General features: G+C 51.9%; 11 protein-coding genes across 11 annotated transcripts; 5 read left to right on the top strand and 6 right to left on the bottom strand.

The window, feature by feature from the left end:
* The first annotated feature begins 2,006 nt into the window (after window positions 1-2,006).
* On the top strand, window positions 2,007-4,371 carry gwt1 (putative GPI anchor biosynthesis protein Gwt1). Its single transcript, XM_071030042.1, has 2 exons — window positions 2,007-2,253; window positions 2,329-4,371. Exons 1-2 carry the CDS (start codon window positions 2,158-2,160, stop codon window positions 3,724-3,726), a joined length of 1,494 nt encoding a protein of 497 aa, XP_070882687.1. The 5' UTR covers window positions 2,007-2,157; the 3' UTR covers window positions 3,727-4,371.
* A 57-nt stretch (window positions 4,372-4,428) lies between these two features.
* Window positions 4,429-6,422, top strand: BJX67DRAFT_374342 (amidase; the record flags this gene model as incomplete). The annotated part of the gene is made up of 3 exons (XM_071031534.1): window positions 4,429-4,562; window positions 4,630-5,219; window positions 5,278-6,422. The coding sequence occupies 3 exons, from the start codon at window positions 4,429-4,431 to the stop codon at window positions 6,420-6,422; spliced, it is 1,869 nt and encodes a 622-aa protein (XP_070882688.1).
* Window positions 6,423-6,810: 388 nt separating this feature from the next.
* On the bottom strand, window positions 6,811-8,294 carry pdeA (3',5'-cyclic-nucleotide phosphodiesterase PDE1; the record flags this gene model as incomplete). The annotated part of the gene is made up of 2 exons (XM_071031535.1): window positions 6,811-7,537; window positions 7,591-8,294. 2 exons carry the CDS (start codon window positions 8,292-8,294, stop codon window positions 6,811-6,813), a joined length of 1,431 nt encoding a protein of 476 aa, XP_070882689.1.
* Window positions 8,295-10,609: 2,315 nt separating this feature from the next.
* On the bottom strand, window positions 10,610-11,649 carry BJX67DRAFT_362889 (uncharacterized protein). The gene has a single exon (XM_071030043.1). It carries the CDS (start codon window positions 11,491-11,493, stop codon window positions 11,326-11,328), a length of 168 nt encoding a protein of 55 aa, XP_070882690.1. The 5' UTR covers window positions 11,494-11,649; the 3' UTR covers window positions 10,610-11,325.
* A 257-nt stretch (window positions 11,650-11,906) lies between these two features.
* On the bottom strand, window positions 11,907-13,695 carry BJX67DRAFT_362893 (putative BAP31 domain protein). The gene is made up of 4 exons (XM_071030044.1): window positions 13,422-13,695; window positions 13,174-13,308; window positions 13,019-13,122; window positions 11,907-12,957 (listed from the first exon to the last, which is right to left on the bottom strand). The coding sequence occupies exons 1-4, from the start codon at window positions 13,440-13,442 to the stop codon at window positions 12,573-12,575; spliced, it is 645 nt and encodes a 214-aa protein (XP_070882691.1). The 5' UTR covers window positions 13,443-13,695; the 3' UTR covers window positions 11,907-12,572.
* A 114-nt stretch (window positions 13,696-13,809) lies between these two features.
* dus3 (tRNA dihydrouridine synthase DUS3) lies at window positions 13,810-16,508 on the bottom strand. The gene is made up of 3 exons (XM_071026031.1): window positions 15,976-16,508; window positions 14,023-15,915; window positions 13,810-13,972 (listed from the first exon to the last, which is right to left on the bottom strand). The coding sequence occupies exons 1-3, from the start codon at window positions 16,155-16,157 to the stop codon at window positions 13,891-13,893; spliced, it is 2,157 nt and encodes a 718-aa protein (XP_070882692.1). The 5' UTR covers window positions 16,158-16,508; the 3' UTR covers window positions 13,810-13,890.
* Window positions 16,509-18,200: 1,692 nt separating this feature from the next.
* BJX67DRAFT_237341 (zinc-coordinating transcription factor SFP1) lies at window positions 18,201-20,562 on the top strand. The gene is made up of 3 exons (XM_071026032.1): window positions 18,201-18,795; window positions 18,858-19,902; window positions 19,956-20,562. The coding sequence occupies exons 1-3, from the start codon at window positions 18,449-18,451 to the stop codon at window positions 20,268-20,270; spliced, it is 1,707 nt and encodes a 568-aa protein (XP_070882693.1). The 5' UTR covers window positions 18,201-18,448; the 3' UTR covers window positions 20,271-20,562.
* Window positions 20,563-21,648: 1,086 nt separating this feature from the next.
* On the bottom strand, window positions 21,649-23,857 carry BJX67DRAFT_237228 (transcription initiation factor IIA large subunit). The gene is made up of 4 exons (XM_071026030.1): window positions 23,414-23,857; window positions 23,190-23,291; window positions 21,822-22,849; window positions 21,649-21,765 (listed from the first exon to the last, which is right to left on the bottom strand). Exons 1-4 carry the CDS (start codon window positions 23,429-23,431, stop codon window positions 21,726-21,728), a joined length of 1,188 nt encoding a protein of 395 aa, XP_070882694.1. The 5' UTR covers window positions 23,432-23,857; the 3' UTR covers window positions 21,649-21,725.
* Window positions 23,858-24,173: 316 nt separating this feature from the next.
* On the top strand, window positions 24,174-24,789 carry BJX67DRAFT_384410 (uncharacterized protein; the record flags this gene model as incomplete). The annotated part of the gene is made up of 2 exons (XM_071033657.1): window positions 24,174-24,299; window positions 24,334-24,789. 2 exons carry the CDS (start codon window positions 24,174-24,176, stop codon window positions 24,787-24,789), a joined length of 582 nt encoding a protein of 193 aa, XP_070882695.1.
* Window positions 24,790-24,812: 23 nt separating this feature from the next.
* Window positions 24,813-25,178, top strand: BJX67DRAFT_384411 (uncharacterized protein; the record flags this gene model as incomplete). Its single annotated transcript, XM_071033658.1, has 2 exons — window positions 24,813-25,008; window positions 25,063-25,178. 2 exons carry the CDS (start codon window positions 24,813-24,815, stop codon window positions 25,176-25,178), a joined length of 312 nt encoding a protein of 103 aa, XP_070882696.1.
* A 67-nt stretch (window positions 25,179-25,245) lies between these two features.
* BJX67DRAFT_362903 (WD40 repeat domain-containing protein) lies at window positions 25,246-27,523 on the bottom strand. The gene has a single exon (XM_071030045.1). It carries the CDS (start codon window positions 27,259-27,261, stop codon window positions 25,408-25,410), a length of 1,854 nt encoding a protein of 617 aa, XP_070882697.1. The 5' UTR covers window positions 27,262-27,523; the 3' UTR covers window positions 25,246-25,407.
* Window positions 27,524-27,548: the final 25 nt, after the last annotated feature.

Raw genomic sequence — 27,548 nt, forward strand, 5'->3', positions numbered from 1 at the left:
CGAATCAAAAAACGTTAACCGATCTGGCTATGGACTCGAGGAGCAGAGTTCTGCACTTCGCGCTGCGGCACTTCTGGTGTTGTTCTGCCCGAGCCTGCATGATTATTTTCGGCCCATGCGCGAACCAGCAATTGCAGGGTTGGAAAGCGGATCCTGAGTGTACCCGTGCTATGTGCCACATGGTGAAACCTTCAAGGGGTGGAGTGATGGGTTCCATGGTCAAGTTCCGTTAGAGTTCTCCAAAGTGGGCGGCGTATCGAAGCTCGAGCTTTGGCGCCTCAGTATCTGCCGGAGTCCGGGAAAGGAAAGGAAGCGAAAGGGTTTCGGGCGCAGGTTGCCCGCGGGGGTTGGGAATGCAGAAGGAGATGAACGGTTGAACAATATTGGTTACGACGTTTTCTTCGCGCTGGCGTTCCATGTCAGGTTTGCTCGGTTCGCCAACTTCGCACTCGCCAGTGCACAGGAGAGGGTTTGGTCCTTCGGCCAAGTTTTGCCCAAAGTGCACGGAAAAGCCGAGTTTTCAGATCTCCAAACCTTGGCGACCTTGGAGCGTCGGGGGTCTCTCCGAACCGTTCAACCCAACGAATCGCGTCTCATCCATGTTAGCGCTGACAAGCCAAGCCCTTGTGGCCTCTGTCGAAAACCTCCATCGTTGTTGGATCTTGGAGAGGCTCACACAAGAATTCTAGAACCATGGGGAGTGGGCGAATGTCAGCCAACGCAGCCACCATGGTGTGTTTTTGCACCACTCGAATTTATTGTCAAGCTGCAGAGACTTGGTCCTTTGATATTTGGCTCCTTCATAGAGGGTAAGAAAGGAAGATACGGTCCACGCCGCCGATGATCGAGTTCAAGAGGGGATTACTTGGTCTGAGGAACAGCCCACTTGAAAGCTGGAAGTTGGCACGAAAAACTCACATGGAAGGGGGTGGGGATTTCGAAGTCGAAAAAGAGGGAACTGCCTGGCGGACGCCAATGGCAGCAGGTCTCCGAGCCATGCACGACGAAACCGCGATGGAGACGCTCGAGTCTGATCCCAGAGATTTCGTGGGCAAGCTTTGGAGGGAGTCTCCACTGAGTCAAGGCTCTCTCATCCTCCTTCAATCATGATTCGTTCTCCCTTTCCTCCCCGACTCCCCGGCCTCTTTGAGTTCTTCCGAAGTCCAGCCGGGCCAAGCGTGGTCCTCAGTTTGCCAATTGAAATACTCCCAGAATCGGTGGGCGATAACCTGACCCGGAGTTCTGGCAGGCTCGAGTGATATATAAGGGTTGGGCCAACAGACGCGGAGGAATTTCTCCATCTTTGTTCGACGCCCGGAACCGATCTGAAATGATTCAAATGGTGGCATGACAGAGACGTGCAACAGGAGAGTCTGGAGAAAGTGGGGGTCGAAGTGCAACATTATCATTGTTTTCCTGAACGAAAACAGAGACCTCGGGTGGGATCTGAACTCCATCCAAGACGCTGGATCTTGTGTTGACACGGCTTCTCCGACAGCGCTCTGGAAGCAATCTCAACTGGATAAATTGATCAGGATCGCTTTGTTGATGCTTCACTGACCTTCACTATCGACGAGTCCCGAGAACTTGACTGGGTCAGGGTCGATCGTCCCATCCATGTTCACTTGCGCTGAATCAGGAAACACGTCCAAGTTGCTGGATCCCCAGGGAAGCTGACAGACCCTCAGTTGCTCAAGATTAACCTTCCATGGCTGAATTGCGGGGTAGAGAACAAAAGATCCCGGCTCATGCTCGAGGGGGCAGCGTGGAACAGGGTGGCTGGGATTGTCGAGATCCAGATTCATCAAGAAGGTTCTCTTTTGCAGGCATTTCCCACAAGCCGGTCATCGTCTTCGACCAGAATCACTGCGCTTGTCGAGCGCCGAGGCGATGAGGTCAAGGAGGGAATACACGGTCGTATTATGGTGACCATTAATACCGCGTAGTTTCAGGGTAATCCACAGTATTACGCGTATTACTAGTACAGGGACATTCGTTCCACAGGCCAGATGGAGCTGCAGTCTGAGCTTCGTTGATTTTCGGACGCGAAGGAAAACAATTGAACCACCAACTTTCACCCCTGCGGTTCCATAGGGAATCATCTATGAAGGCCCTTCTAATTGCGCCTGTCTCTCCCCCATCTACGGGCCAGTCAGCATGGACGCATCGTACAAATCCCGCAAGGAGGCATTTGTGTCAAATCTGGCCGGCGGCAGCGCCCTGGAAATCAATGCAGTGACCCTGGTTGCTCCTGTTGGTGATCATATCTCCTTAGTTTCCATCATGTCGTCTCTCCTCAAGCTAATGTGATACATTGCACCTTATTAGGCCTCTGTCTTTCTTTGGTCTGTGCTACAATCCCGACTTTCATTATTTACGCCCTATGGCCCTGTGGCGCTCATCACCGATTTCCTGCTCAACGTCTTAGCTATCCTTTTCGCTACGACCCTCTATTCCTCTGCTCCGTGGCTTCTGAATATTCTCTTGGTTTCCCCAGCTCTTTTGGTTCTGTTGAACTCACGACCTCGCCGGTCGCAACAGAAAGCAAATCCCCGGCATGCAGCTGCCGCGCAAGATGGATCAGGCGGCCTCCCATCACTGCCCATCCACCCTTTCCTCACCACCTACCGCGCCGCCATGATGATAATTACCTGTATTGCTATACTTGCGGTGGACTTTCGTGTGTTTCCTCGTCGGTTTGCTAAGGCAGAGAACTGGGGCACATCTTTAATGGATTTGGGCGTCGGGTCGTTTGTGTTCTCAGGAGGAGTCGTGTCCGCACGCTCCGTCATCAAGGACCGGAGAAGTGGCGCGCCAGCGAAGAAAACACTTGTGTCGAGGTTTGCTTCGTCTATGCGACACTCAGTTCCACTTCTTGTCCTGGGTCTAATCCGACTCTTCAGCGTCAAAAACCTTGACTACGCTGAACATGTTACGGAGTATGGAGTTCACTGGAATTTCTTCTTCACACTTGGATTCCTACCGCCATTCGTGGAAATCTTCGAAGGCCTCGCCACGTTTATTCCGTCCTATGAGATACTGTCTCTCGCCGTCGCGGTACTATACCAGGTAGCACTTGAATCAACCGAATTGAAGAGCTATATCCTCGTCTCCCCTCGAGGAACCGACTTACTTTCGAAGAATCGAGAGGGAGTCTTTTCATTTCTCGGCTATTTGGCGATTTTCCTCGCGGGCCGCGCTGCTGGAATCCGGATCTTGCCAGGAGACCCTTCGCCTTCGATTGCCCCGCAACAGGCTAAGAAGCGTGTATTGAGCAGTCTGGCAGCGCAGGCACTCGGCTGTACAGCACTCTTTGCACTAAACTCGACCTATTTCTTCGGCTACGGGGCCAACATCCCCGTTTCCCGACGCCTTGCAAATATGCCGTACGTGCTCTGGGTTGCTGCCTTTAACAATTCCCAGCTCTTTCTCTTCTGCCTCATCGAAGCGGTATTCTTCCCCTCGGCCAATCGAACGTCGGGGACAGAGAAGGATAAAGAGGCGGAGCGAACGGCTTTCGCGACGAGCCGCATCCTCAAAGCATTTAATCGCGGTGGGCTCGTCGTTTTCTTGTTGGCTAATCTCCTCACTGGAGCCGTCAATCTGACTGTGCCAACGCTCGATGTCAGTGATACCCAAGGCATGGCAATTCTGATTGGGTATGCCGCCGTCATCACAGGGATTGCGTTAGGACTTGACAAAGCAAATATCAAGTTGTCGCTTTGAACCGAATTATATAACTGTGCTTGTACTATTCCAGACTTGGGTGACTGGTAGATGTAGTTCTATGATATGCTTTCTTCTCCAAAACATTCTGTCAATGGGGGAGGGAGGAGAGAAATGGGCAGCTTGGGACGTCAGCCTCGTCTGACTCGAAGAGCTGCGTGGGGAAGAGGACCCTCGTAGCACTTGGTTTGTTCTCAACCGATGCTGACTGTGCGTCCAAACCTGTCTGGAGAACGAGACCAAGCTCTTTGGAGTCTGTCACCCTGACGAAGGGTCCACTGGTGAAGGATCAACTTCATAAGGCACCTCGCTCCGCCGGCTCCTTTCCGTTCTTTACTCCTACCTTGAAGGTTCTATGGAATCCATGGATGTCGCAAGTCTTTGCCGTTTTGGGAATAAGATGAAGCTGTCCATCGAATGGAAAAAGAAACCCCAAGCCCGTCGTTCTCAGTCTTACATCTCCACCCTCTTTTATTCTGAGACCTCGCCTCGCCTTGATCATCCGACGATATTCCCGCCCGTGGATGCCCTGTAGCTCATAAAGACAAACCATCGAAAAACTGAGGACGGATGAGTAATCTTGAATCACATGCAATCGCTTGATCGAGCCTCGGGTCTAGCTGCAGCTGCCATCGTCTCCCCGCCCCTCCGTTAATGACCTGAACACCTCTCAGCAGTCATTTGCGTCGCGCACAATCCGTCATGGAGTCTAAAAACCTGGAGCTCCCTTTTATAAATTACCCGGAGATTCGTGAAGGCCCCTCTGTGCCTTACAGGAATGAGGATCAGTCGATCCCCGTTTTTCGGGGAATTCCGCTCGTTGTCGGAGCGTCGCTGTGAGAACTCATCCATTTGTACTTCATATGGAGGCTTCTTGGATTGACGATGTCTTGCAATTAATAGTATTTCGAGTGTCGGTTTCATCCAGGGCTATATGTGGCGCAGTGCCGGCCTTGGCACGATTCATGACATCCCTGGCCTTGACCAATATCCAGTTCGCTACGATCCGACTGTGATCCCCGTTCACCGCGGCGAGAAACCTAGACCGGGTGCCACTGGAGCCCTGCCCGCTCCAAATAAAAAAAGAAGTGGCAAGACAGGCTACTATACTTCTGCCGACTACCATGCCCTTTACAAGTCGGGGGATTTGACCCCAACCCAAGTCGTGGATGCTATCCTCTCCGTTGTCCGCCGTGATACCGAACCGCCGGGGAAGCATTCAGTTGCCTTCTTGGAATCTGTTGTTGAGAAAGCCCGCGCTGCCGCTGAGGCATCCACGCAGCGATATAAGAATGATCGGCCCCTAGGGCCCCTAGACGGTATCCCAGTCACGGTGAAGGATGAGGTACATATGGAAAGGTATCACCGGACTTTGGGAACAGTTATGGACTTCACGGGGGATTTCGCTGGATCGACATCTTGGTGTGTTAAGAAATGGGAAGAAGCGGGCGCTATAGTTATTGCGAAGGCGACGATGCATGAACTGGGGCTGGGTAAGGTGGCCAATACATGTCCTTCGGGAAACCAGCTGACCGTAATTCCTCTTGACAGATACAACGAATAACAACCCCAATTTTGGTACTCCCAAGAATCCGCACAACCCGTACTACTACTGCGGCGGCTCCTCAGGCGGCTCCGGCTACGCTGTCGGCGCGGGTATAGTCCCTATCGCGCTAGGTGCCGACGGTGGAGGCTCAATCCGTATCCCGTCCTCCTTCTGTGGTGTCTGGGGTCTGAAGCCATCTCACAGCCGTGTAAGCGGCTTTCCCACGGTCTCCCTCGCCTCGACAGTCGGCGTTCTAGGGCCCATTGCATCAAGCATCGACGATCTGGCCCTAGCCTACAGAGTCATGGCCTCTCCCGCACCACTCGCCGACGACTCTAAATCCGGTGCATTCCTTGACCCCCTCGCCGAGCTCGACCTAACACCCTCCGAATCCCGCCCTAAAAACAAAACCATTGGCATCATGCGTGACTGGCTTGACCGCGCCGAACCTGCCGTCCGCGCTGTCTTCGACAGGGCCCTCGACTACTACCGCACGCAGAAGAACTACACCATCATCGACATCGCAATCCCCTACATCTCCGAAGGCGCCCGCGCCCACGTCCTAACCATCATGGCTGAAATCGCCTCTGGCATCTCCCCTTCCCAAATCCGCAACCTCACAGCTCCCAACAAAGTCCTCGTCTCGATGGGTCGGTACCAGATCTCCGGCCATGACTTCCTCGCCGCACAGCGTCTCCGCAGCCTCATCATGTCTCATCTCGCGTATCTTTTCCAGAAACACCCAGGCCTCCTCATCTTCACTCCTACGACCCCGATTCCCGGGTGGAAGATTGCGGGCGGTGACTCTGACCTCGTTCATGGCGTGTCCGATGGGAAGTCCTCCGTCCGGAATATGGAGTACGTCTGGTTGGCGAACTTCACGGGGTGTCCTGCTATCAGCTGCCCCGCGGGCTATGCCGAAGATAATGGGCACCGTGTGCCTATTGGTGTCATGGCAATGGGGGAGTGGGGCACAGAAGAGGATTTGTTTGCTTTCGCGAGAGATGGAGAGGGTGTGCTGGATCTTCCGGAGAATAGGGGCTTCTTAACAGGATCTGGTGAGCAGACAACCGGCCTAACAATTCCTCGTGGTGTAGATTCTTTATGGGAGGACGTCGTTGCAAATGCGAAGCAACTGGCCGGTAAGTAGGGCGTTCGCCTTTTATACCAAAAACTTTATGTATACTTGTGTCATATTTACCCATTCGCTTCCAAGGAACTATAATGTATATGGATTGTATTCAAACCCTTTAAAGAGCAACGTTTTAACATAATGCATTGCGTCGTAATCCGGGTATCGTTGCATCGTGAGCCCGACACTTCCTGAGAATGCCACCAACCCATCCCGAGATTGCGTGTGGCTATTATACTACAATAATAATACAGTCTAGCTTCTCCAGACACGGTGATTGTCATGTTGTAGAGTCCGGGGAGAATTATGGACAAAGATCGAGCAGTGAGATCGCACCAAAACTTTCTCAAGGTCGAGTCTTGGTATGCCCGCAAAGTACCTTTCGTTTTCGAAGGTTCCAAAGTTATCAGAGATATATGCTCTCGCCCCGTTCTGGAATTTGGAATGTGCAGCCCAGTCCAGCTACCTGGTTATGATGCACCAACTCTTGGAGGATCTTCTCACCCGGATATGGGCCGTCAGTCATATCGTCTTTTACATGGATGATGTAGATTTGAAGGCCGGTTAGGGGCATTTCGATCCGTGATGGACCCTGGGCATTTGTGGGGTGGTTCTGAGCGTGAGAAGTACCGCGGCCTTGAGTCTGATTGATAAGAGAGACGATTGGGATGGATTCGGAAGTTTCACGAGACTCCTCGCGGGCTCTTGCCGGACTCAAAGAATTTCTGCCGTGAACTGAGTTCGCGCTCCGTTTTGACCTGGGACTCTGTGGCTCTGAGCTGGGTGAAGCACGACTGCGGACGCGTTTGCGTTTCGGGTGTTTTGCGTCAGCTACGAGTTGGGCTAACACGCTCAACTCTGCAATCAAATGGCGTGGGCACATATGGCCAAAGAGGTACTCATCCTCCCTGTTATCGCTATAGGAACATTCGATGAAAATTGCGCGCAGGTTCTGGGATGCGACCTTTGGCGCAGCGGCTTCCCAAACCCTCCTGTTGCGCGGATGAAGAGAAAGAGAGTCGGGCTCGACATCACCAAAGACAAGCACTTCCATCCCGGTATCTTGCTCGCGAATGAAAAAAGCAGAACTCTCGACAGTTGTCTCTTGACCGGGAAATGGCTCCGACGGGGTTCTAGATGCCACAAAATCAGCTGCTTCCGCTACGTTTCAAGAAATATCACCCACACTCGTGTTGTTTCCGCCATAAGCCCACTTGAAGACGTGGATGCTCGTTGCCTCTCCCCTGGCAGTACAACACTGCCCAATCGGCGGTCAAAATCGATGTACCCCTCGGAGCCTCGCTTTAACTTGCACTTCCCGTGACTGACACCGAAGCACCGGGCTACTAAGCCGTCGGAGACCCGTACGTAGCACCTGTCATCGCCACGGCCTATCATGGGGTTGCCTCCTTCCGCCAGGCGTTGATACGTAATAAGCCCAGCACCGCCGTCCTCGTCAGAGAGATTCGGAAAGATAACATCGTTGAACACGTGGTTTTTCATGGCTTCGACCACGGAGGGAAGCGCTGCAACCGTCTTTGGGCCACATCCTGCTTCGAGGGCAGGAGAATTTATGGCCAATGCCGACACATGGTCCAGGTGGGGATGTGTGATTACAACACTTTTGACAAGTTTCTGGAAGATGAATGCTGCATTGGCCTTGGGGGTTTTGTGTGGAATACGCAAACCCATGAAAGGCCCAGAAAGGATAGAATCCCCTGTATACTCACACTCATCGAGGATGTCGATGATTGGGGAGAGCAGGGTTCCCGCGTCAACCGCGACAATTGAATCTCGTGCCCAGCCAGATCTCTGGGATCGAATAAGGATGCTGGTGACCCTATCTTCACGAGGGCCGCCCGTCGAGCCCTCGAGGCAAACAATTAGCATTCACGTCCAGATCTCGTGATCCGAAGCTCGTTATATATTCATGACGCTGACAAGAAAGCCAATGATTTTGCCCGCACTAGTGCTTGGGCATGTCCAAAGGTATTACCGAAAGGAACAGACAATAGTAGGCGACGCTGCTCAAGACAAGAAACAAAACTCGCGATTATACCTGCAATGAGAGAAAGTATACTTACTAACACAATAATATGCATGCCATAGGAATTCGGGATCTCAAGGGGTCGTGGTAAAGGCGGAGCGATGCCATGTACTGACTTATCATCTCCAGTTGCCATGGTGCTGGCTTCACCCATCGCATCGTTAGTTATATCGTCGTACGCTACGCCGTCGCCTGCGATGCTGTCGTCCGCTGTGGCCACCTGGCTAGTCACCTTGGTGACAGTCTTATTGGCACCCCCTTTCGTCGCAGACGCTTTCGGGTTCGAGCGGTCTTTTCGTGGAGTCATATCTCTGGCCGTGAGCTATGCTGCGAGGAAAAGCGCTAAGAGGGTTTTTATCAGCTCATTTGCCTCACACTGCTTTACCTGCGTGTGGGCCGATATAGATAGGCAGTCGGACCTACCGCGCAGGAAACAATTGCGGTAGCGACTGACGCTTTACGTCGACTATAAATTCCCAGAGCTTCCGTGGCTGTCGTTTTCCCAATCCACAGTCCCTGATAAGGAGAAAAAGGAAGGCGAAGAGGTTGGGAAGTATGCATGTACGCTCTGAATATGAAATTCGGGAGAACAGCTACAGATTTCGACTTTTGTCCTCTCCCGTACCTTCGATGGTCGAGCGGGACTAGTACGTAAGCTGGACCCTCGCAATCGTGGAGGGATATTGCGGCCGACTCGGTGAGTGTCTCTCACCAGCGCAGAGAGTTCAGCGAATGGAAGTTGTACAAGGAGCCTCGAAGCCGTGCGAGGTGTCTCAGATGTGCTTGATGGAGAATGCTACCCGACAGGAAAGGAGTGAGACGCGAACTGGTTCATCGGACGCCGGAGTGGCTGTCTGGAACCCGACCCGAAACGGTGGAGCGCAGAGTGGGGGCCGCACTATCCGAGATAGGCAATAAGCTGGTTCTCTCTCGAATGCTTTAGAATGCGGAGAAGGAAGAGTTGGGATGGGTTCAGAAGAGAGGAAAGAGAAAAGGGATGAAGGGGAGAAGAATGGCTGGCAAGGGAAAGAAGACAAAAGTTGAAAGCACGATGGATTGGCTGACGACGCCCCGCGCCTTCTGATCCTGGTCGCGGATCTGATCTTGATCTCCCCCTTCACCTCTTGCTCCCCACATCAGCTGTATTCCTGAGGTTGATAGCTGTATAGAATGATTTTGTCGCCAGGTTCATTGGTGAATATCGGCCAGAATCCTTTCCATTTTTTACTCCTCCCTCGAAGGTTCAAGGGAATCCATGGATGTCGCGAGTTCTTGCCGTTTTGGGAATAAAGATGAAGGGGTCCCCCTGTCAGAGAGGTATAAATATCCTTAGATACCCAGCAGTTAGGAGACCAACACCTTCATCCTCTTTCATTCTGACACCCAAGGCCTCAATCGTCTGAATCCATTTGAATCCACGCGCGGAACTCAGCAACTCGGAGCAGTCTCTCCAAGCTGGGGCTTGTGATAACAAGAGTATTCATCAGAATTAGCCCTTACTAAGAAAGGGGTTGACCCTTTTTCGTGAAGGAGTAAAATTCAGATAGAGTCGCGGTTCATGCAGGAAATCCTGGCTAGGCTGTATTGAAATCCTGAGATCAGCTAGACTTCTCAGTGGCTACTCGCATACAGGCCCGAGTGGCCAGGCAACAAGTCTGGCATTGAGCGGTCTTTGATATTGGGATTTTCTCAGTGAGAGTCAGAAGAAACGAACACATCTTAGAAGCTAGCAGCTCTGCAAATTTCCGTCGTCTATCCTACTTCGCGTCTCATCTCTAACTGGGCCGCATAGATGGACTCATTCTCTTCACCCTCTTCCTCCACTCCAAGACTTTATTGCTTCACACGAGAATGAGCGGTCCGGAGGGAAATCCCGGGTACCCCAGTGTCCCATCCGGAACCACTAGCACGCAGCGCTCCAGAAACAGTCGAGTGGGCGCCTCGTCCTCGGGGAGTCGTCTATAGAGTCCCGGATCGACAGCAGCAACATCCTGCGGACAGGATGACCAGGAACACTATCAGGATGGCCGGTCATGACCCGTCCTCCCCAATCTATGAACTGGGATCTCTCCAATGTCGTGTTAGACGTCTCCATCAGCCACATAAAGAATGCTGGACTTCACTTCTGCACACGGGCTACGCATGGCCACACCCCTCCCACCACCAACACGACACTGCTGATAGTGTCTTCTTTTGAAAATCGCCGCTAATCTCTAATTTACCTTCTTGACACACTCCTCACCGTTCTCCCGGCATTGGCTATCCGGGTCGGGTAGAGATCATTGATCTTGTAACTGCCAAGCCCGTCGTCGATGCGTTCGGCAAACTTATTGAAGAGACTCCGAAGGGTACCAAGACACTCGCAAGGGTGAAACGGTTAATTGATCGGCTTCGGGCATGTTGCTAGCCTCTGCCGAAAAGTTCGATTCCTGCCACCGATTTCGAGAGCGTCATCTATGAAAAGTACAGTGACAGACATTTATGGGACCTAAGAGAAAATGACAATTGGGCGATGGCAAACTATCAGAATGGGCGGGTAAGGACTATGCTGGAGCCTAGCCAATTCTTAATGTGCTCTTCTATAACCACTCAAGTGTATTGACGACAGTGATATTACGAAACATTTGAATTGGTATCCGGAGGTGACGCTGTCGGTGAACAGCAAGATGCATGACTCGTCAATTCAGGGGGAGCAGATTGGTACCTTGCATATGGGCGCTTCCTCAACTCATCATATACCTTACTGCCGTCCAGGATGCTCGAAAAGAGTCGAACAAGTGTTTGGGGTTATAAGCGACTCTGGTGATAATACAAGAATCGCAAACTTTTAGTGTGGCAAGGTTATTCATGGGTGGGGGAGAAGACTAAAATTATTCATTGGATTGATAGAATTCTTCGAGTTTCAATCGAGGCATATCCGCACACGACAGCAGCGAAGACACAGCACACACGGCCATTAAAATGCACTGGAGCCAGGACAATCAAGATTATCAGGTTGGAGACGTGGTTGATAGTGTAGATGAAGATGGGGAGCCACGGCATTACAGGGTTGTTGAAAGGGGTCTCTATGGTGACAGACTGAAAGAGTTGGAGACAGATGAAGAGTAAAAATGAGAATGGAGGATTGATTTAGTGATTATTCTCGTTGCTAATGTTTGAGTACTTTCTCCGCGCCCTGGAGGGCTCCACAGATGAGACGACGCTTTCTTCATTGTTTATGCGAACGGCGGATGTTCCTGATTTTCTGCGGTCGATATCGGGATGGCTAGCTTTGCACCCGACTCAAACCTTGGGGCCGGTTCGGTGTTACAGGAGGAAATGTCGCCGTTTATGATCTTAGTAGCAGTCAATTTCAGCGTTCATTTCACGGGTCCTCACATTCTAGTTGCAAATCGGATAGCTGGAGTACGAAGCTAGGTACTCTTTTCGGACGAGAGATATACTTGAGACTACTCATAGCTATAGGAGCTAATAGCCACCAGATCGAGTTCGGCTCTGCTGAAAGTGCGTGAGCTGGACAGTGACTGAGGAGACGTTAGATTCCGCCTCGTTCAGAGGCCACTTCCATTTGATATGGCTTGATAAGTACAGCGGCGCTAGGCATGAATCAGCCACTAGGCCATGACGGGGAGATACACAGGCTGGGATGCTACGAATGCTACTCTTGGAGTAGGTAAAGTAGGAGCAGCCTTATGCGTGTTAGCCAGTTACTGGCTTTTAGATATCCTTGGTAGTTAAAACAATCCAGGCCTCTGTGTACTATCTCTGGCCTGTTGATTTTGGTTCGAATACGCTGAGGAAAGGACTTCGGATTCTTGAACTGAACGCATCCAACCTAAGCATTGATACATTTCTCACCGTATGTACGCACCCTAACATCTCGGAAATAGGCGAAAAGAAACAGTTTTCCTAAGATACTGCAGCTTGAACGGCCATTGTCGCCGAATCAAACACCCGGAACGACTACAGAAGCAACCTAAGCTTCTTCGTCAGATAAGAGTGGAGTATCGTTCCTTCAGGTAAGTTAGCGGGGTCAGGTGTGTCTGCATGCTCCGGCAACCAATATTGCTGGGATGTACCGTGAGAAACATCCCTGACCTCCCTTGTTGCATTGAGAAACTTTATAGATCCTTCTTTGCGCCTTCCTCGCTTTTGCTACCCGCGACCTGGTCACCCAACTTGTGATACTCCTGAGTCAAGCCTTCACACTGCTTCTTCAGAATCTCAATATCGCGCTCCTTGGCCTCAAGCTCCTTCTTCAACCTTCCGATCTCGCCGACATCTCCAGCCTGTGCAAGACGCGCAGAGTCCTTGCCACCGGCCTGCTTGTCGCCCTCGAGCACCTTGATGCGGTCTTCGAGGCGCAGGGTTTCAAGGATCATGATGTAGGTACGGTTGAGGATCAGGGACAAGAAGAGGGTGAATCCACACAGGTACATGTTGCGCTGCGAGTAGAACTTTCGGGCCTGTACCTCCATGCGGTCGGTACCGAGAGCGGCCGCTCTGCTAACATGTTGATTAGCGCATCAGTCACTTGAGGTAGGCGTCTCAGGCGAGAAGTACGTACCCCACATTCCCACCTTCTTTGCCGAAGGCAGCAACCTCCAGCTGCACACGATACACCCGGTTTACGCTGTCGATGAACAGAATGAGGATAAAAATGAATGTAATCTGATAGACAGTGAGAAGTGGGAAATTTGAGGAAGACTGTCAGTTACCTACCCTCAACCCGTACTGTAGTTTGGCGATGATCGGACTCTCGGAGATGAAGGTGAAGAGCTTCCGCCGGACTGTGAAAGGGAGAGGCACAATCAAACCCATAAACACAGCCATTTCGAAGACGAGTAGGCAAAAGACCTGTAATTGAACGACATCAATATTCGCCGGACTCGAGCTAATTTGGTGGAATTTCTCTGCTGCCAAACCAAACCCGCACGGTTCGGGAGCAAGAGTCAGTCAACAATACTTACGAGGCTGTAGTAAAGCGTCATATTGCTTGGTCGTCTAATCCAGCTCGCTCAAGGAGCTTTGTTCGTCGATTCAAGAGCTTCGGTATGACAGGGAGGTGAGGTTGAAGAATGTAAATAAAAGCTCAGCTGCAAGTGATTGTGGGTTGCAGGAGCTAGAGGGAATTATGGAGGCGTGGTAAGCACTTTGTAAAGTGATCTATTCGACGACGGATTTGAATATCAACAGTATCTGAGAAGAAAACTACTCGGCCTGATGAAAAAAGATGAGGTGGTCTTTCAGCAGGCTCCAGCTCGAGAAGACGTCATAAACTCGGTTGAAGCTGGCAGCCATTCACGTGACATACACGGCCGTGCCACACGTGATGGTCATTGAAAATGAAAACCAACGTGTATGAAGATGAGCGCATTTTTTAGATTCTTTGCTATATTTCTCGCTATATACAGAGATGCCAAGGTCTATCTGACTCTTTTAACCCTCGGTTTCATATGACTTGGATTTGTGCTTCGGTTCGAACTTGAAATCCTTATGGGCTGGGCCAAGGAACATCTCGCTGTAGGACAGTTAGAGGCGAGGTGCGTTAACTTGAGTCAACGGACTTACCTTATTTTGATCCAGTCTTTGTAGTTGGAACTACCCATAAGAGTCTCCAAGTCGTTCCTTCCCCTCCAATACGGGGGTCGGTCGTTGAGCTTTGGAGGCAGATATTCAAGCAGCCCGACTGGCACATAGCGAGACGCGAAGCTCAGCCACTCAAGCATGAAGCGTCGGGTTAACCCTAAGCCGTACTCGTCCGTACCCCATGTTTCCATGCCGTACTTTGCGAATTTCTCAATGTAGGTCAATCTCTCGGAAGCGGACTTATCGAGATACTGCCCTGCCTGAATCTCTTCGAAAAGCCAGGGTTTCACCAGAGCGCCACGGCCGACCATAACCGTGTCTACGCCAGCATGGTTAATATGGTCGTCATAGTCGACGTGCGAGTAGCAGTCCCCGTTACCCAAAAACCAGGTCTTTCCACTGTTCGGCAGCATCCGCTCTTCAGGCTCGCGAACGGTGTCCATGACCTCGTCCCTTTTTTCATTCATGCGCTTGATAAGCGCGGCGGTTTCGGAGATATATTCCCAGTTCGCTTCCTTTGTGTACCGCTGCTGTCGGCTTCGTCCATGGAGCGTGATAGCTGCTACACCACAAGGGCCACAGCCAAGCTTGCTGGACTCGTGACCTCCAAGAACGAGGCGCTCTACAAGTTTTAGAGCGGTTGGGCTATTGTCTCTTGTTCCCGTGCGGATCTTGACTGTGATGGGAATATGCTGGGAGACTGCATTCATCCCACGGAGGATCTTCTCTAGCTTTGAGGGACTATCAAGGAGCGCAGACCCAGAGCCCTCGCGATAAAGAAGGTCGATGGGACACCCACAATTCAAATCGATCACACGTAGATTCGGAGTGAGGGTCGATAGAACCTCCGTGGCTTTCAAGGCGTATCTGTACCTGCTTGCCGCTATCTGAGCGCCAAACTTGAAGTCTTTAGAGTTGTCATAGCCTTCTACTATCCCATCTCGTGGAGAGACGGTTGGCGGTAGTGCCTCCGACTCATGTGCGCGCATCAAAGCCCATTCTGGCTTGTGGCCCTGGATCAGCGGCATGCTGACCGCCATCTCTGAGTAGGTGAGTTGTGCACCAAGCTCCACACACAGTCTCCGGAAGGGGAGGTTTCCTTGCGTCGTCAACGGCGCTAGAGCCGGTGTCTCCGGTCCAAAGTATAGTCGGCGCTTTTCGGATGGTAGAAACGGTGGCTCTGAATAGGTCACCCGGTTGTCTTCTTTCGCTTCTTCGTCCTTGCCCTCGGTATCGCTGGTCTTCTCGTCTCCCTTCTGCTTTCGTCCTTGGATGCTTTTCTCGAGCTCTTTAGACGTCTTGTCTAGCCAATCGCTAAAAGCATCAGCTCGCGGTGTCTGGGTTCTCCTCCTTGAAAGCGCCGTCTTTTCCTCTATCGATGTCGCATTCACAATTCCATCCTCTCCAGCAGCCGGAACAAGAGGCCGGACCTTGTTCTTGCGCTCTTCATCCTCAACCAAAACCAGCTCCCTTCTCCCATCTGCTGTTTCCCGCTCGGCCATATGAGAGCCAACAAACCGACACTTCCACCCTGAGGAGCACTTCCCCCGAGCATCCCATACCGGGCATACGCCGTTAAGTGTCGTAAGATCCTCCCGCTTATGCTCTTTTAAATAAACCCGCAGATCATGCTCGAAGCGACATTTTTCACCAAACTTGCATTCACCGGGGGAGAATTCGGGGCTGAAAATTCTGCTGGTACACAGCCCCTTTGCATCTTGCGATTTCCCGAAGGTTCGGTTTGTGTTCTGGCCAGTATTCTTCTTCTTCTTTCCTCTATTCTGATCGTCACGGTCTTTGTAGGCAGATTCTTCGGCGGCATCGTCAGCATTCAATTCGGCGCGTTGGGTCTGTCCGGGCTTCGGAATAAGGTACCTGTAATTAACTCAGTTAGTGCGAACCGCACGATTCGATCACGCTGCTACGGCCGCGTACTCTGCTTTGATAGGCGCCACGCCCTTTTGCCTTTGAGGAACCTGTCCATTCTGCTGATCTGGTGTGGCTGATTCGTCCAACCTGGCCTTCTTCGTGGGCGGCTCTTCGGCGTGGTCGGTCCCGTTCAAGCCGTTTTGCGCCGGTGATTCGGCCTCTGTTCTCGGGGCCGCCGCAGGGTCCATAGTGAGTGAATCACAGCTGGCTCGTTCTGCACTCCTTGAGGACAGGAGAGTGAATGGCGGCAGATTGGAACCAGCCTTTCTGCAGACCAGAGCAATTCTCCTTTGCAGCAAAGGTGCCGGCTTGTGATTTTTTGATACTCCGCCCCACTTTGACTAAGTTTGCATTGTTTGCATTCGATTGTGGAGCCTTGTCGATTCAATATCATTCATGGCGGATTGGTGTCTCTGTGTGACAGTTTTAGAGCCTCTACCACCAGGGCAGAAATTGAAACTTAGTCCGCGGTATCACGTCGAGGGCGTGGATGTATTATGACTCTTCTGAGAAATTGTATTCCCAAGCTTTCTTGGCTCGGAATCAACTTGCAGTGTTATACTTTGGGAAAGGCGAGAGTGCCACGCGGGCTGGGATGATTCTGGTTAGATTCTAACATCGAGCAAAGAGAGGCTCGTCAAACCCTCTGCTTACAACCAGTGTTGGCTCATTCGACACAGGATTCAGGCTCAACAGTATTCCTCAAACATGGTGCTGAGACCTGTTGGCTTCGAAGGCTGCTCCTTCCCCGAGGACGGTGTTATGGAAAGATCAATCCGAAGAGTTCGCTAGTACTCCGTCCTCCGCTCGAGGCTGGCGTTTTTGAACGGATCATCTTTTTTCGAGCCCGAAAATGCAATAGACGGCTCTTTGCAAACTGACGACGGACCATGCAATCAATGGAGCATCTTCTTGATCACAACCATCAAACGCCTGCTCATCAGCTCCTGAACGGGAAAGGATGTCGCGTGCGCCCTCTCCTAAACCCAAGTCTCACTGAAAACGCAAAAGACGGCCGTCTGGATCAGTCAGTTGGTATGGGTGCCTCCAGGGACTTTAGAACCAGCCACGATGAGTTGTCCTCCTGTGATTTTGGAGGAGTAAGTTGCGCTGTGTAATGCAGAGGAGGAAGCAGAGTCTTGGAGTTGCATCCTCGCCAAGAATCGAGGTCGGGGAAGTCAATTGCCCCTCCCAGGATTGTCACTTGTCCGCTTTGAAGGTTGATGAGGCGTGGGAGATCTCAAAGTCCAATATTGGCGTGACTCTTTCGCCTAGAGTTTCCAGGTGGAGTGTCGAAGTTACTTAGGCAGTCATAGAATCGGCTTGGGTTCAAGGTTCAGACCTTCATCACGACTGCGACCCAAAAATTCGTCGGAAGTCGGGGTTTGGTGAGGCAGATGGCAGCTGTCGCTGGATGAAACGACGAGTATTTGTTACCTAATAATACGCCCGGGACGTTGGCCTTACCGTAATAAGGTCGACGGGATTCCTCCTTTGGCTAGAAGGACTTGGAGCGTGAGAGTTCTGCAGGTGGAAGCACGCGAAGAGCCAGCCAAGCGGCCCATCGCCAGTGAGTTTGGGTCCACCCATGATTGGAGATTGTCAGAGCATGCATCATCATTCCTCGTGCCCGGCGGCCTCACGTCTGTTCGACGTAATTATCTTCGTTGTTCTCCACGGCCATCGCAGTCCTCCTCTATGGCGACTCGAAAATAAGTTAAAATGTCCTCTGTATGCCTGGGGGTGCTCGACTATGTCGTGAGGGACGAGAGTCAACTTCAACTTTCTTCACTGAGGATCAGATGTTCCAACTTAGTCTGTTCTGCGTATTACGCTCGTACCCAACTGAATGAAACTTACCGCTCCAACCCCGTCCCAGTGCTCGTGTTTCGAGTCAACCTTGGACCAGCGCTCATCATCAGAATAATTTCCCTTTCTTGTACTTCTTCCCTTCACTGCCCATCGCGGAAGCGCCCTGCGTGATCCGGCCCTATTCCCCTTCGCCAGCGGTGCTCGTCTTCTTCATCCGCCCGAGCCGGACTCTCCACTCCGCTGTGTTCTGTTACTGGGTACCTAGGTACAGTCCGCCACCTCCCGGATCCGTCAAGAGTTCCGCAGTGCAAGCGGGACGTTATCCGAGGGTGGAAGGTGAACTCTCAGCGCCTACTGATCGAATACTTCGCTAAGTTTATGCTGAGCTCGTTGGAAGAGAGGTAGACCCTTATCTCATCCTCTTCGCCTCTCCCTTTTTGCTTCTCGATTCACTCTGGATACCCTCAATCCTGTCCCTCTGTCTGGTTCCCGATCGCTTGTCGCGCTCCCCCTCCCGATTTGACTTACCGTTGCGCGGAACCGCAAAGGTAAAAAGGGCCTTGGACACCTCGACATTCACCCGTTCATAACACCTACACTTGGAACACCACAGGTTTTATCGTCCCTTTCCTTCCCTCGACCTCTTACCCCTCTCACACAAGACACAATGACAACGAATACCACATCTCCCATCGACATCGCCACCCGACAGACCTCTGTCTCCCCTCCGGGGCAGCAGGCATCCAACTTGACGTCGGCTCTACGGGGGGCTGGTAATGCAGAGCGGACGAGTAGTGTCTCCCATGCCAACGGTATTCCGATTAGCATGTTCAAAACTCCAGCACCTCGCAAAGACTCTATCGGTGCAGCTACCGCACAATGGGGAAACGGTACCAAGCCAATTTCGATGACCAGCTCCAATCGGGACAAACAGCGCCGGGAGTCGTTAGCCGGAAGCTTAGTCGGTGGCATGAGCTGGGGAGGCGTTTCTGTTGGTAGCTGGATTCGCGATGAGTAAGTTCTTTTCTCCCTTCCCCTCTTACCTCCTTGTCAGAGGCTGACTGGACCTGTCATAGTATCATCATGACCGGCACCTCCCCCTTTACGACATTTCAGTCACCTTCCTTTCACTCATCCTCTTATCTGCCAAAGCTCGAAGCGAATTTCATGCGCGACTTTTCTTGCTGCGGCGTGACCCTACCTACCCTCCACGATCTGTTACAACATTATGAAGAAGCTCACGCTACGAAATCGGGGCATCGCCCAAGCCAGGTTGACAGCCGAGCCGCTCTTGCTGCCGCAGCAATATCGCAACAACAGAGCCAGCAGAACAACAACCAAAACCGAGGCCTCCAACCAGATAGACCTTTGGACATGCAGCGCAAAATGAACCAACCTCATACCCCTCAGCAGCATTCTGATATGGACGCTATTGATGACATGGAGTTGGATGACGCTATGGACGATGGTGAAGCATCTTCCCAGTTGTTCACAAACCAGTCGCGGGATCCGAGTCAAGGAGGATACGGCACCCCGAACCGTGGAGTCCCCAATCTGAACTTGTCGATGCTCCCAAGCCATCAGGGCTTCAACGGATCGCAACCTGGGACCCCGGTCGCGTCAGCACGGCCACTCTCGCTGCAGAATAACCCCACTGTTTCTTCCGTTAACACCCCTACTCTGATGCCAAATGCCCTTCAAAATTCACAGTTCCGCGGTACCCCCGACTCGTCAACGCCAGGAACACCAGCTGAGTTCGACGATAGCATGATGAATTCATTCGGAGAACTTTCCGTGCAAACAGCAATGCTCCAGGGCCAGCAATTCTCAAGATTCGTCGGGAATAATGACATGGTGGACCTGTGTATTGACGAACCCGCCAAACGACTTTTCAGCCCCACTGGCGGCATTAACCCGTCAAATGCTCATTTCAAACTAAGCGGAGCGCAGTACGGCCCCAACAGCGACATTGCCAGACGGATACGCGAGCAACAGATGTTGGCAGGTGTTCCTGACACCACTTCTCTGCTTCCTAATGAAGAGCCTAAGCCTTATCGGTGTCCAGTCATTGGATGTGAGAAGGCATACAAAAACCAAAATGGATTGAAGTACCACAAAGCTGTAAGTCGCACTATATTAAACCGGCAACTCTCTCGACTGACATTTTATTTTAGCATGGCCACAACAACCAACAGTTGCACGATAATGCAGATGGCACGTTTTCGATCGTCAACCCGGAGACATCTGCTCCTTACCCTGGTACCCTTGGCATGGAGAAAGAGAAACCGTATCGGTGTGACGTTTGCGGTAAGCGGTACAAGAATTTGAACGGCCTCAAGTACCACAAGTCGCACTCGCCTCCATGCAACCCCGATTTCCAGCTCGCTGCCGCTCGCAGTCTAAATTACGGCGGGGGGGTCATGCAAGGCCAGAACATCAACGTTGCGGGAGCGGGCTTACCTGGCATTGGTGAAGAAGGCCTTCTATAGAGTGCGATATCGGAAGCAACATAATTCTTTCTTTCTTCGCTCATCCCGACCTGATGTCGATACTACGATTTTTTTACGGCCACGCGCGACATACGATTTAATGACCGGTTTGGTGGCTTGGAGTTAATTTTTGTCTGGTTGTCTCTGATGGAGATCGTCTCTAACATTGGCTGGCTCCTTGGATCTGGCATTTGTCGGTTGGTTTGGTGCCTGGGAAACTACGTTTCGGAACTATCGTACGATTTTTTGCTTCTCCATTTTCTTTTTCTCCCGTCTTGTCCCTTTCCCCCTGGTTAGGTCTTGACTGGTCTCGACGACACGAGACAGTCTTATTCTTTCCCCGATTCTCTTGCAGCTCTTTTTAATACTCATACGCATCCTCGTTACTCTTGCCTCTCCGAAATCCGTGACCCAATTGGAGGACAAGGCTGCCGCATGAAACAGCGGAGCAAGTTTCCACGAAACCAGTTTGGGCTGGGTTGAATTGGGTCAATCATATCGCTTGGTGTTTCTTTCTGCATTCCCGTGACTTGCCGACGAGGGAAAAGAAACCACCATGGAGGGAATCAAAACGTCGGGGAGGAATGGTGGCACTCTGGCGCATGTCGAATTCTGTCTCTAGACACATATTATCAGACCGGCTTCTGGCAAACTTAGCTTCGCGGGTTTTGGTTGTTCTGCTTTCTCTTGGTGTGGCTATTCATGACCTTTTTCGCCATATGGTGTTGGAGATGGATACCTACTGTGTTTGTGTTCCAAAAACAGTGCTTTGCTCTCTTTGTCAATAGATTTGCTTTTTCTTATTCTTTTTCTTTTCTTTTTTTCCTCCTTTTCCTGACTTTCTTGATTCCCATTCGATTCCGCCATCTATTTTCTGGCTGAGGTTTGTCGCTGTTACTGAAAAGAAAAGTCCTGGAATGAGATTTGCTTTCGACCTGAGGTGTGTTGAGTTGTGGGAGACTGGGCATAGCCTTACTCCTCCCCGTAGCAACTACAGCTAGAGTCTCTTCGGCTTGTGCGAGATACTAGTTCAAACTTATGATGAACAAAACAGCAAGAGAAGGACATCAAGACCTCAAGTTCCAGATATGTAGATTGCCACTATGGGTTGGTATTCTAATACAAAACACGGAAAACCACTGCACCATCCGTCCATGTAGCGCCAGCCGCGCAAAAAAAGAGCGGGAAAAAAGAACCCGGATAATTTTCTGTTGTGGGCAACCTGGGTTGAAAATTCGTGAATCTGAAGCAAAATCATTACGCAGTCAAGTTTGTTCTGTTTGTTTTGTTCTGATCCGATGATCCGATCTCGGTTCGATCGTTCGGGTGTTTCTGGTCTGTAGGAAGTCGTAGCTGGGAAATAAAATTTACAGCAGTGGAAGTGGTATGATCCAAAGGATTCGGGGGAGTGTTGAAATCGTGAGGTGCCAGATGCGGTGTGAAATCTATGGCTGTTTACCATTCGAACTCGCCTTGACCTTTGTGGAAAACGTATCTGTTCTTCCAGTTAGTGGAAGTCAACGCGTAATGAACATGGGCGACAAGACTTACTCTTTTCCTCCCGTCGTTAAAATTCCGTCTTTTAAAGTGCACTTCCACTTGTTCTTGACCCTCTGCACTTTATCATACGTGCAGAGCATAACCTGTCCAACAGAATCCTCGGCATCATGGTCTTCTGCGACCAGGTCGTCGGGGTCATCAAGATCCGAGTTGATAGCGTCTTCATCGTCCTCTTCCTTTGTATCGTCGCCACCTGGGCCATCGTACTGAGCCCGAGGCATCGCAGAGGAACCGCTAGCGTCGAGTGAACGAGCTTTCGGCTGAGCCTCGCGCTCGTCTAGAGGTATCATCAGGCCGCCTCCTTCGAGCTGCAGCATGCGCTGCCTCAAGTGGTCCCGAAGAGCCCGATCGCCTTCTCCATCCTGTCGTTCTGCAGCCTCGCGTCTCCGTGCAACTTCTGCCTTCCATTCCGACAAGACGTTATCGGCAGCGCCATCAGTCTGGGCGTTTCCTATGGACGGATGCGACACAGGATGGTAGCCTGGCTCTTGTTTGATTTGGTGGTTCTGACCATTTGGTATGTGTTGCAGATTAGGAGGGCGGGGTAATCCCATAGGTGGCTGCTGAGCTTGCATTTGGCTGACCGAGTTAGCGGCTGCGGCACCATATCTCTGCTGTATCAAGTTGGTTGCGCGTTCGCGTGCCGACTGTGCATTAGGCGGGGCCGCCATCATATGGCTCATTGGCGGCAGTGCATGATGGCCGTTCGAGCCTGGTTCAGTTTTGATTTGTGGCGAATGGCTCATGGGATTATTACCACCGGCCCCAACCGGAGTCGGGACCTGGAGGGGCGGCGGTCCATTGGGAGGGATGGGTTGAGGATGTGATTGGGTAGGAACGTGTTGATGTTGCTGTTGTTGTACTGAAGAGGGCTGAGGTGGGCGAGGAGCATTGGATGGCACAGTCGCTGTTGGGGGAAGAATTTGTTGATTCTGAGGCTGAGCTGGAGCTGGTTGGGGAGGTGAAGGGTCCCAAGGGAAATGAGCGACACCCAAGGAGGAAAGCTTCTTCTGCCAGCTCTGCCACTGAATTAGAGACTCTGGACAGGAAATCGAAAGAGTAGAGGGACTCGAAAGAAAACAAATATCGGATATCGTAAGAGTGCACGAGAAGATGTATCAGGGCGAGAGCAGAAATAAAACGGAGGAGGGGAAAGCGCAGCAGCAGGTGAGGTGGCTTGGCGGCCTCAGGCGAGTATAAAAAGAGACTAAAAGCAGGCTCTCCCCCGACAGCCTTGCCGCCTCCCGCACATCTCCGGCTCCCCGCTTTGGCCCAAGTTCAGTTGCTCATCAAGGGATGCCACGCAACGAACAAAGACATCGTCTCAAAGAAAGAGGGAAAAGAAAGAAAGCCACTCACATTGCGCAAATCTAACAGCGTCTGCTGGTCCACGCCACTCTCTTCGAAATCCACCTGGGATGCTTCACACACGTCTTGGATGACACGATCGAACACTGCGCCCTGCGAGACGACCCCGTTCAGCCAACGTCTTCATTATAAGGGGAGGAAGAGATGAGGTATCAACAGAAATAGCCGATACCTCCGACTCAGGCAAAGTCGGATTGTGTTCGGGTGCCACTCACCACCAGCTGATTCGACATGGTGCTGTTATTGAAATGAGGAGTCGTAGGCGATTATTGAGAAGGCAACAAAAGGGACTGAATTTTTTTTTTTCTCTCGCTCACTCTCTAACGAAATGCAAAAGGATATTCGAAGACAAGAATGGGGTCTATGAAGCGGTGGTCGCTCGTCGACTTCCCGCCCGAAAAGCCTCGCTGTCGCAGTGTTCGGCGATCACGAGCCTTTGAGATGCGGTGGTTGGACTCCCAGGCGATCACTCCAGCTTACCACCCCGGAACTAGCACTTGTACCAGTAGATAGCGAAACCCCGACACAGTGAGAAGTATCTGACAGAATGATATATCCCCTAGACTGCGGTGCTGGCCCAGTGAGAGGAGCGGGAAGGGGCGAGAGAAGGGCGAGGACGAGAGGTGTGGGTTGAGGCGAAGGTCGCTCTCCCTGGGCGAAATCCGGCACTCTTGCTGTCGGATGACTCAGCACCTTAGCGCCTTTCTTTTCAAGACTCGAATTGCCTCATTCACGACCATTTGCTGCTTTCGGGCTTGTAACGTCGTTCGAAACCGCAAGCTCGGCAGCAGGCTCCTGGTTTTGATAGTAGTTGCTAAAATCAAGACAAGGCAATTTGCAATTAAATCCTGAATGACGACCCTCGGAGGCGTAAATGCCGCTGGCTATTGTCGATAAAAGTCCGGCTGAAACGGAAATCTTCTCTTGTACTAGAAGCATCACTAGAAGCCATATACGCTCTCGAATACTCATGCGATGTCTGATTCCCCGTACCAGATCCTCACACTTTGCCGCGGGTGGCTCGATCTAGGCCGCTACGTGTGGTCCCCCTTCGTTATCAAGCTCGAGCATAGTTCATTGTGGCTTTCAGGGGATCTGAGTGTAGTTCAAGAGCTTGGGAAACTCATATACCCAGCACTGGAGGGCGCGCCTCCGTTTCGCCAACGTCCCCTCCAAGACTGCCCCAGGATCCGTCAAAACCCGCACCCAAGAGCGAAGTCCCTGTATCGAGATAGCAGATGAAACCTCTTCCGATAGCATTGGGGACTCCACGCTCATCAACAAGCATCTGATCGAGCGGAATATCCTCCCAGACTTAAACAGCACTCTATCCCCCAGCGAGAAAGCGCATGATTTAGCCATCCGCGCTCTCCACGAGGATAAAGCATACTTCTACAATGAACCCCCTCAACTTCAACTCCAAGGTGGAACCCATAATCTTATGGTTAAGTTAACTTACACAGAACGAACCCTGACTAATCGCCAACCGCGGACACGCGAGCAATCGACAGAAAACTACTATGCAATGCGCGGCCACTTCCGTCCTCAGCGCAATCCCCCTACCCAATCCGCATGCCCGTCGGCCTGCTGATCTACCGTGACAGAGTGCGAACAATGTACGGCCAGGGATCGGGTCGATACACGGATGAGGAAATCCAGTCTCTCCGTGTCGAGGTTTGGGAAGCCGTGAACGACTTGCTTCCCGCGTCGAAAGCGAAAGCAAAGAGCGCCGGTGACGTTGGCGAAGGCCGGGAGCCGTTTTGGATCCTCGGTGGCCAGCACCCGACGGAGGCGGATAGCATCATTTTGGGTTTGTGGTGTCGGGGTTGATATGTGCTGCGTATGTCTTTATTTACTCCCTTAGCTCTCGTTGAAAGCGTGTGGTACTGGCTAATTGGTCGATTGGTTCAGAGGGCTGAAACCAAAAGAGTTGGTGCTGGAGTTTGCTGTGGTTCTCCACTATGCAAGGAGGATTCGTGATGCTTATTTTCCGGATGATGAGCCGTTGGAGGAATTCTAGATTTTTATACGACAGAAAAGCGCAGGATCCGGTCGAGAATGCAATTGGAATTCGCAACTCTATACAAAGTAATTTACGTCCAGTTAAATACGACGCCAGAGGTCGCCCGCAACTCCTTGCCGCAAAAGCCCAAATACTAATGGCAAAACATGCTAGGTACCATGCGAGAAAGTAGGGTATAATCCTAAATTACCGAATAGTCATCGACTTGGTCAATTGCGCTTTGCTTCCGACGCCGCCCTCGCGGGACGCTGAGGCATTGGTGCCGGGCTTGCGCTCGAAGATTTTCCAGAACTTCAAGCTCTCGTCGGCCGCAGCGGTGGCCAGAAGCTGGCCGTCGGGACTCAGGCAGCTGTGAAGGACGCGAGTCTCGTGAGCGGGGATTTCGACGTTGCGGACGAGAGTCGGGTAGCTCCAGATGCTGAGGGAGTTATCGGGGAAACCGCTGGAGCTCACAATCTCGCGGTAATGGTTGCTCCATCTGAGACTTGTGACTTGAGAGCCCGTGTCGATGCTGTTGGTGCGGGCTCCAGTCGTGGTATTCCAGAAGTGGATATGACGATCATACGAACCACCACCAGTGGCGAGCAGATTAAGTTGCCAAGGGCACCAGCTGAGAGCCTTGACGGCAGCGCGGTGGTTGGTTTTGGTGAACTTAGGGGCATTCAGGGACCTGGCGTCCCAGATATTGACCAGGTTATCGTTACCACCGGTGGCAAGCTGAGCGCCATCAGGTCTCCACTCGAGACCACATACCTCTGAGGTGTGAGAAACGAGTTCGGCCACTTTGTGCTGGGCGATGCGGACGTCGTGGTTAAAGACCAGGCCGCTACGGGCGCCGGTAGACAAAGTGTGCTTGGACCAGCCCATCACACCAACACGAGATTCATGGCCATACATGCTGCGGAGCTTTGTCCCCTCTTCGACATCCCAAATCTGGACTTCGCCTGTGCCCAAACCAACGCCAACATAAGCACCGTCGCCGCTCCATTTGACACTACTGATGTAGGTGTCGGAAGAGGACTCCAGCAGACAGCTAACTGATCCTGAATCGGCCGACCAGACATATACATTCCGCTCCAGCCCAATGGCAACCTGATTACCGGAACTCCAATCCAAGAGGTTGAGATAGTAGTCATCAAGAAGGCCAGGAGCATCTAGTACACGCTCTGGAGCAGTCTGGACTCGCCTTCGGAACTGGGCTGACTGGGATTTGGCAGCCTTGAGGGGGCGGTTGTACTGAGCACGCAGGTCAATCGGCTTGGACGACTCTGGTGGAGGTGGCTTGAAGGCGAGGATGCGGGTGTTTAGGTTCACGCCACAAGCATTGGCTAATGACGACTCGTACGCCACAGCATCCGGGGCCGGCTTTGTATATGAAGTCGAGCTCTCGTCGTCCTCCAAGCCGAGATTCTCGAGAGCCGCGGTGAGGTCTTCGTCTGTTCCACGACCACCAATATCGAAGGCGCTGGCCGCACTAGCCAACACGCTGGACCCGTCACTGCTACTGGTCTTCGGCCTCTGGTTCTCCTCGGGCTTAGCAGCTCCTGCTGTTGCCAGACACTCGCTCGCCGAGCGGTTCGGAATGAAACGATCTCCAGCGTTGTGGGTGATGCGGACAGTCGTTTTCCCAGTGCGCGTGCGACTGGGGACTTCTTTCCGGAGGCGTTCCTTCGATGGAGACTGAGTTGATGAGGGACCCGTCCCGGTAAGAGACCAGTCCGAGGCACCCAACTCGAGGTGCTTGGGAGATTTGCGGATACGGGCGATGTTGGACTTGGGAGATTCACGGTAGGCTCGAGATGATCGAGAAACGGATTTCGCAAAATATGAAGAAAGATTTCCACCATAGACAGAGCGAGATTGCTCTTTTGCTGCCTCAGAGTCGTGACGGGGAGGTGTGAAGGGAGAGGAGCTGTTTGAGGCGACGCTGTCCCTCCGTCCGCGGGGCGACGGGGTGAGGGGCATGCGGCCACCAGCCATCTTGGTCGAGAAGATCCCATGATGGGTCTTGACCGGTGTCGATACTAAGGGAGTAGCCATGCTGAGATTATCGAGCTACAAAAGGCTGAGCAGAAAAAGAGGAAGTAAACGATTTTTCAAGCTTGCACTGTCGAGGTCATCCAACCACCCAGTTGACACCGACCACAGACAAGAACAGCTAAAATGCAGCAATATGCGATGAAGAGAAACCCGATGAAGGGTATATGGGATGCAAACTAAAGCAGATAGTAGCAGGAGGGGGATGGAGTTTGGATATCCAGGAGATGGGAAGAGAGACGGGGAGAGAGTTTCGAACCAGGGGAATAAATACCGCCGTTGCGTATAGT

The sequence above is a fragment of the Aspergillus lucknowensis genome (genome assembly GCF_044049455.1).
Source record: "Aspergillus lucknowensis strain CBS 449.75 chromosome Unknown BJX67scaffold_48, whole genome shotgun sequence".
Taxonomy (NCBI): Eukaryota; Fungi; Ascomycota; class Eurotiomycetes; order Eurotiales; family Aspergillaceae; genus Aspergillus; species Aspergillus lucknowensis.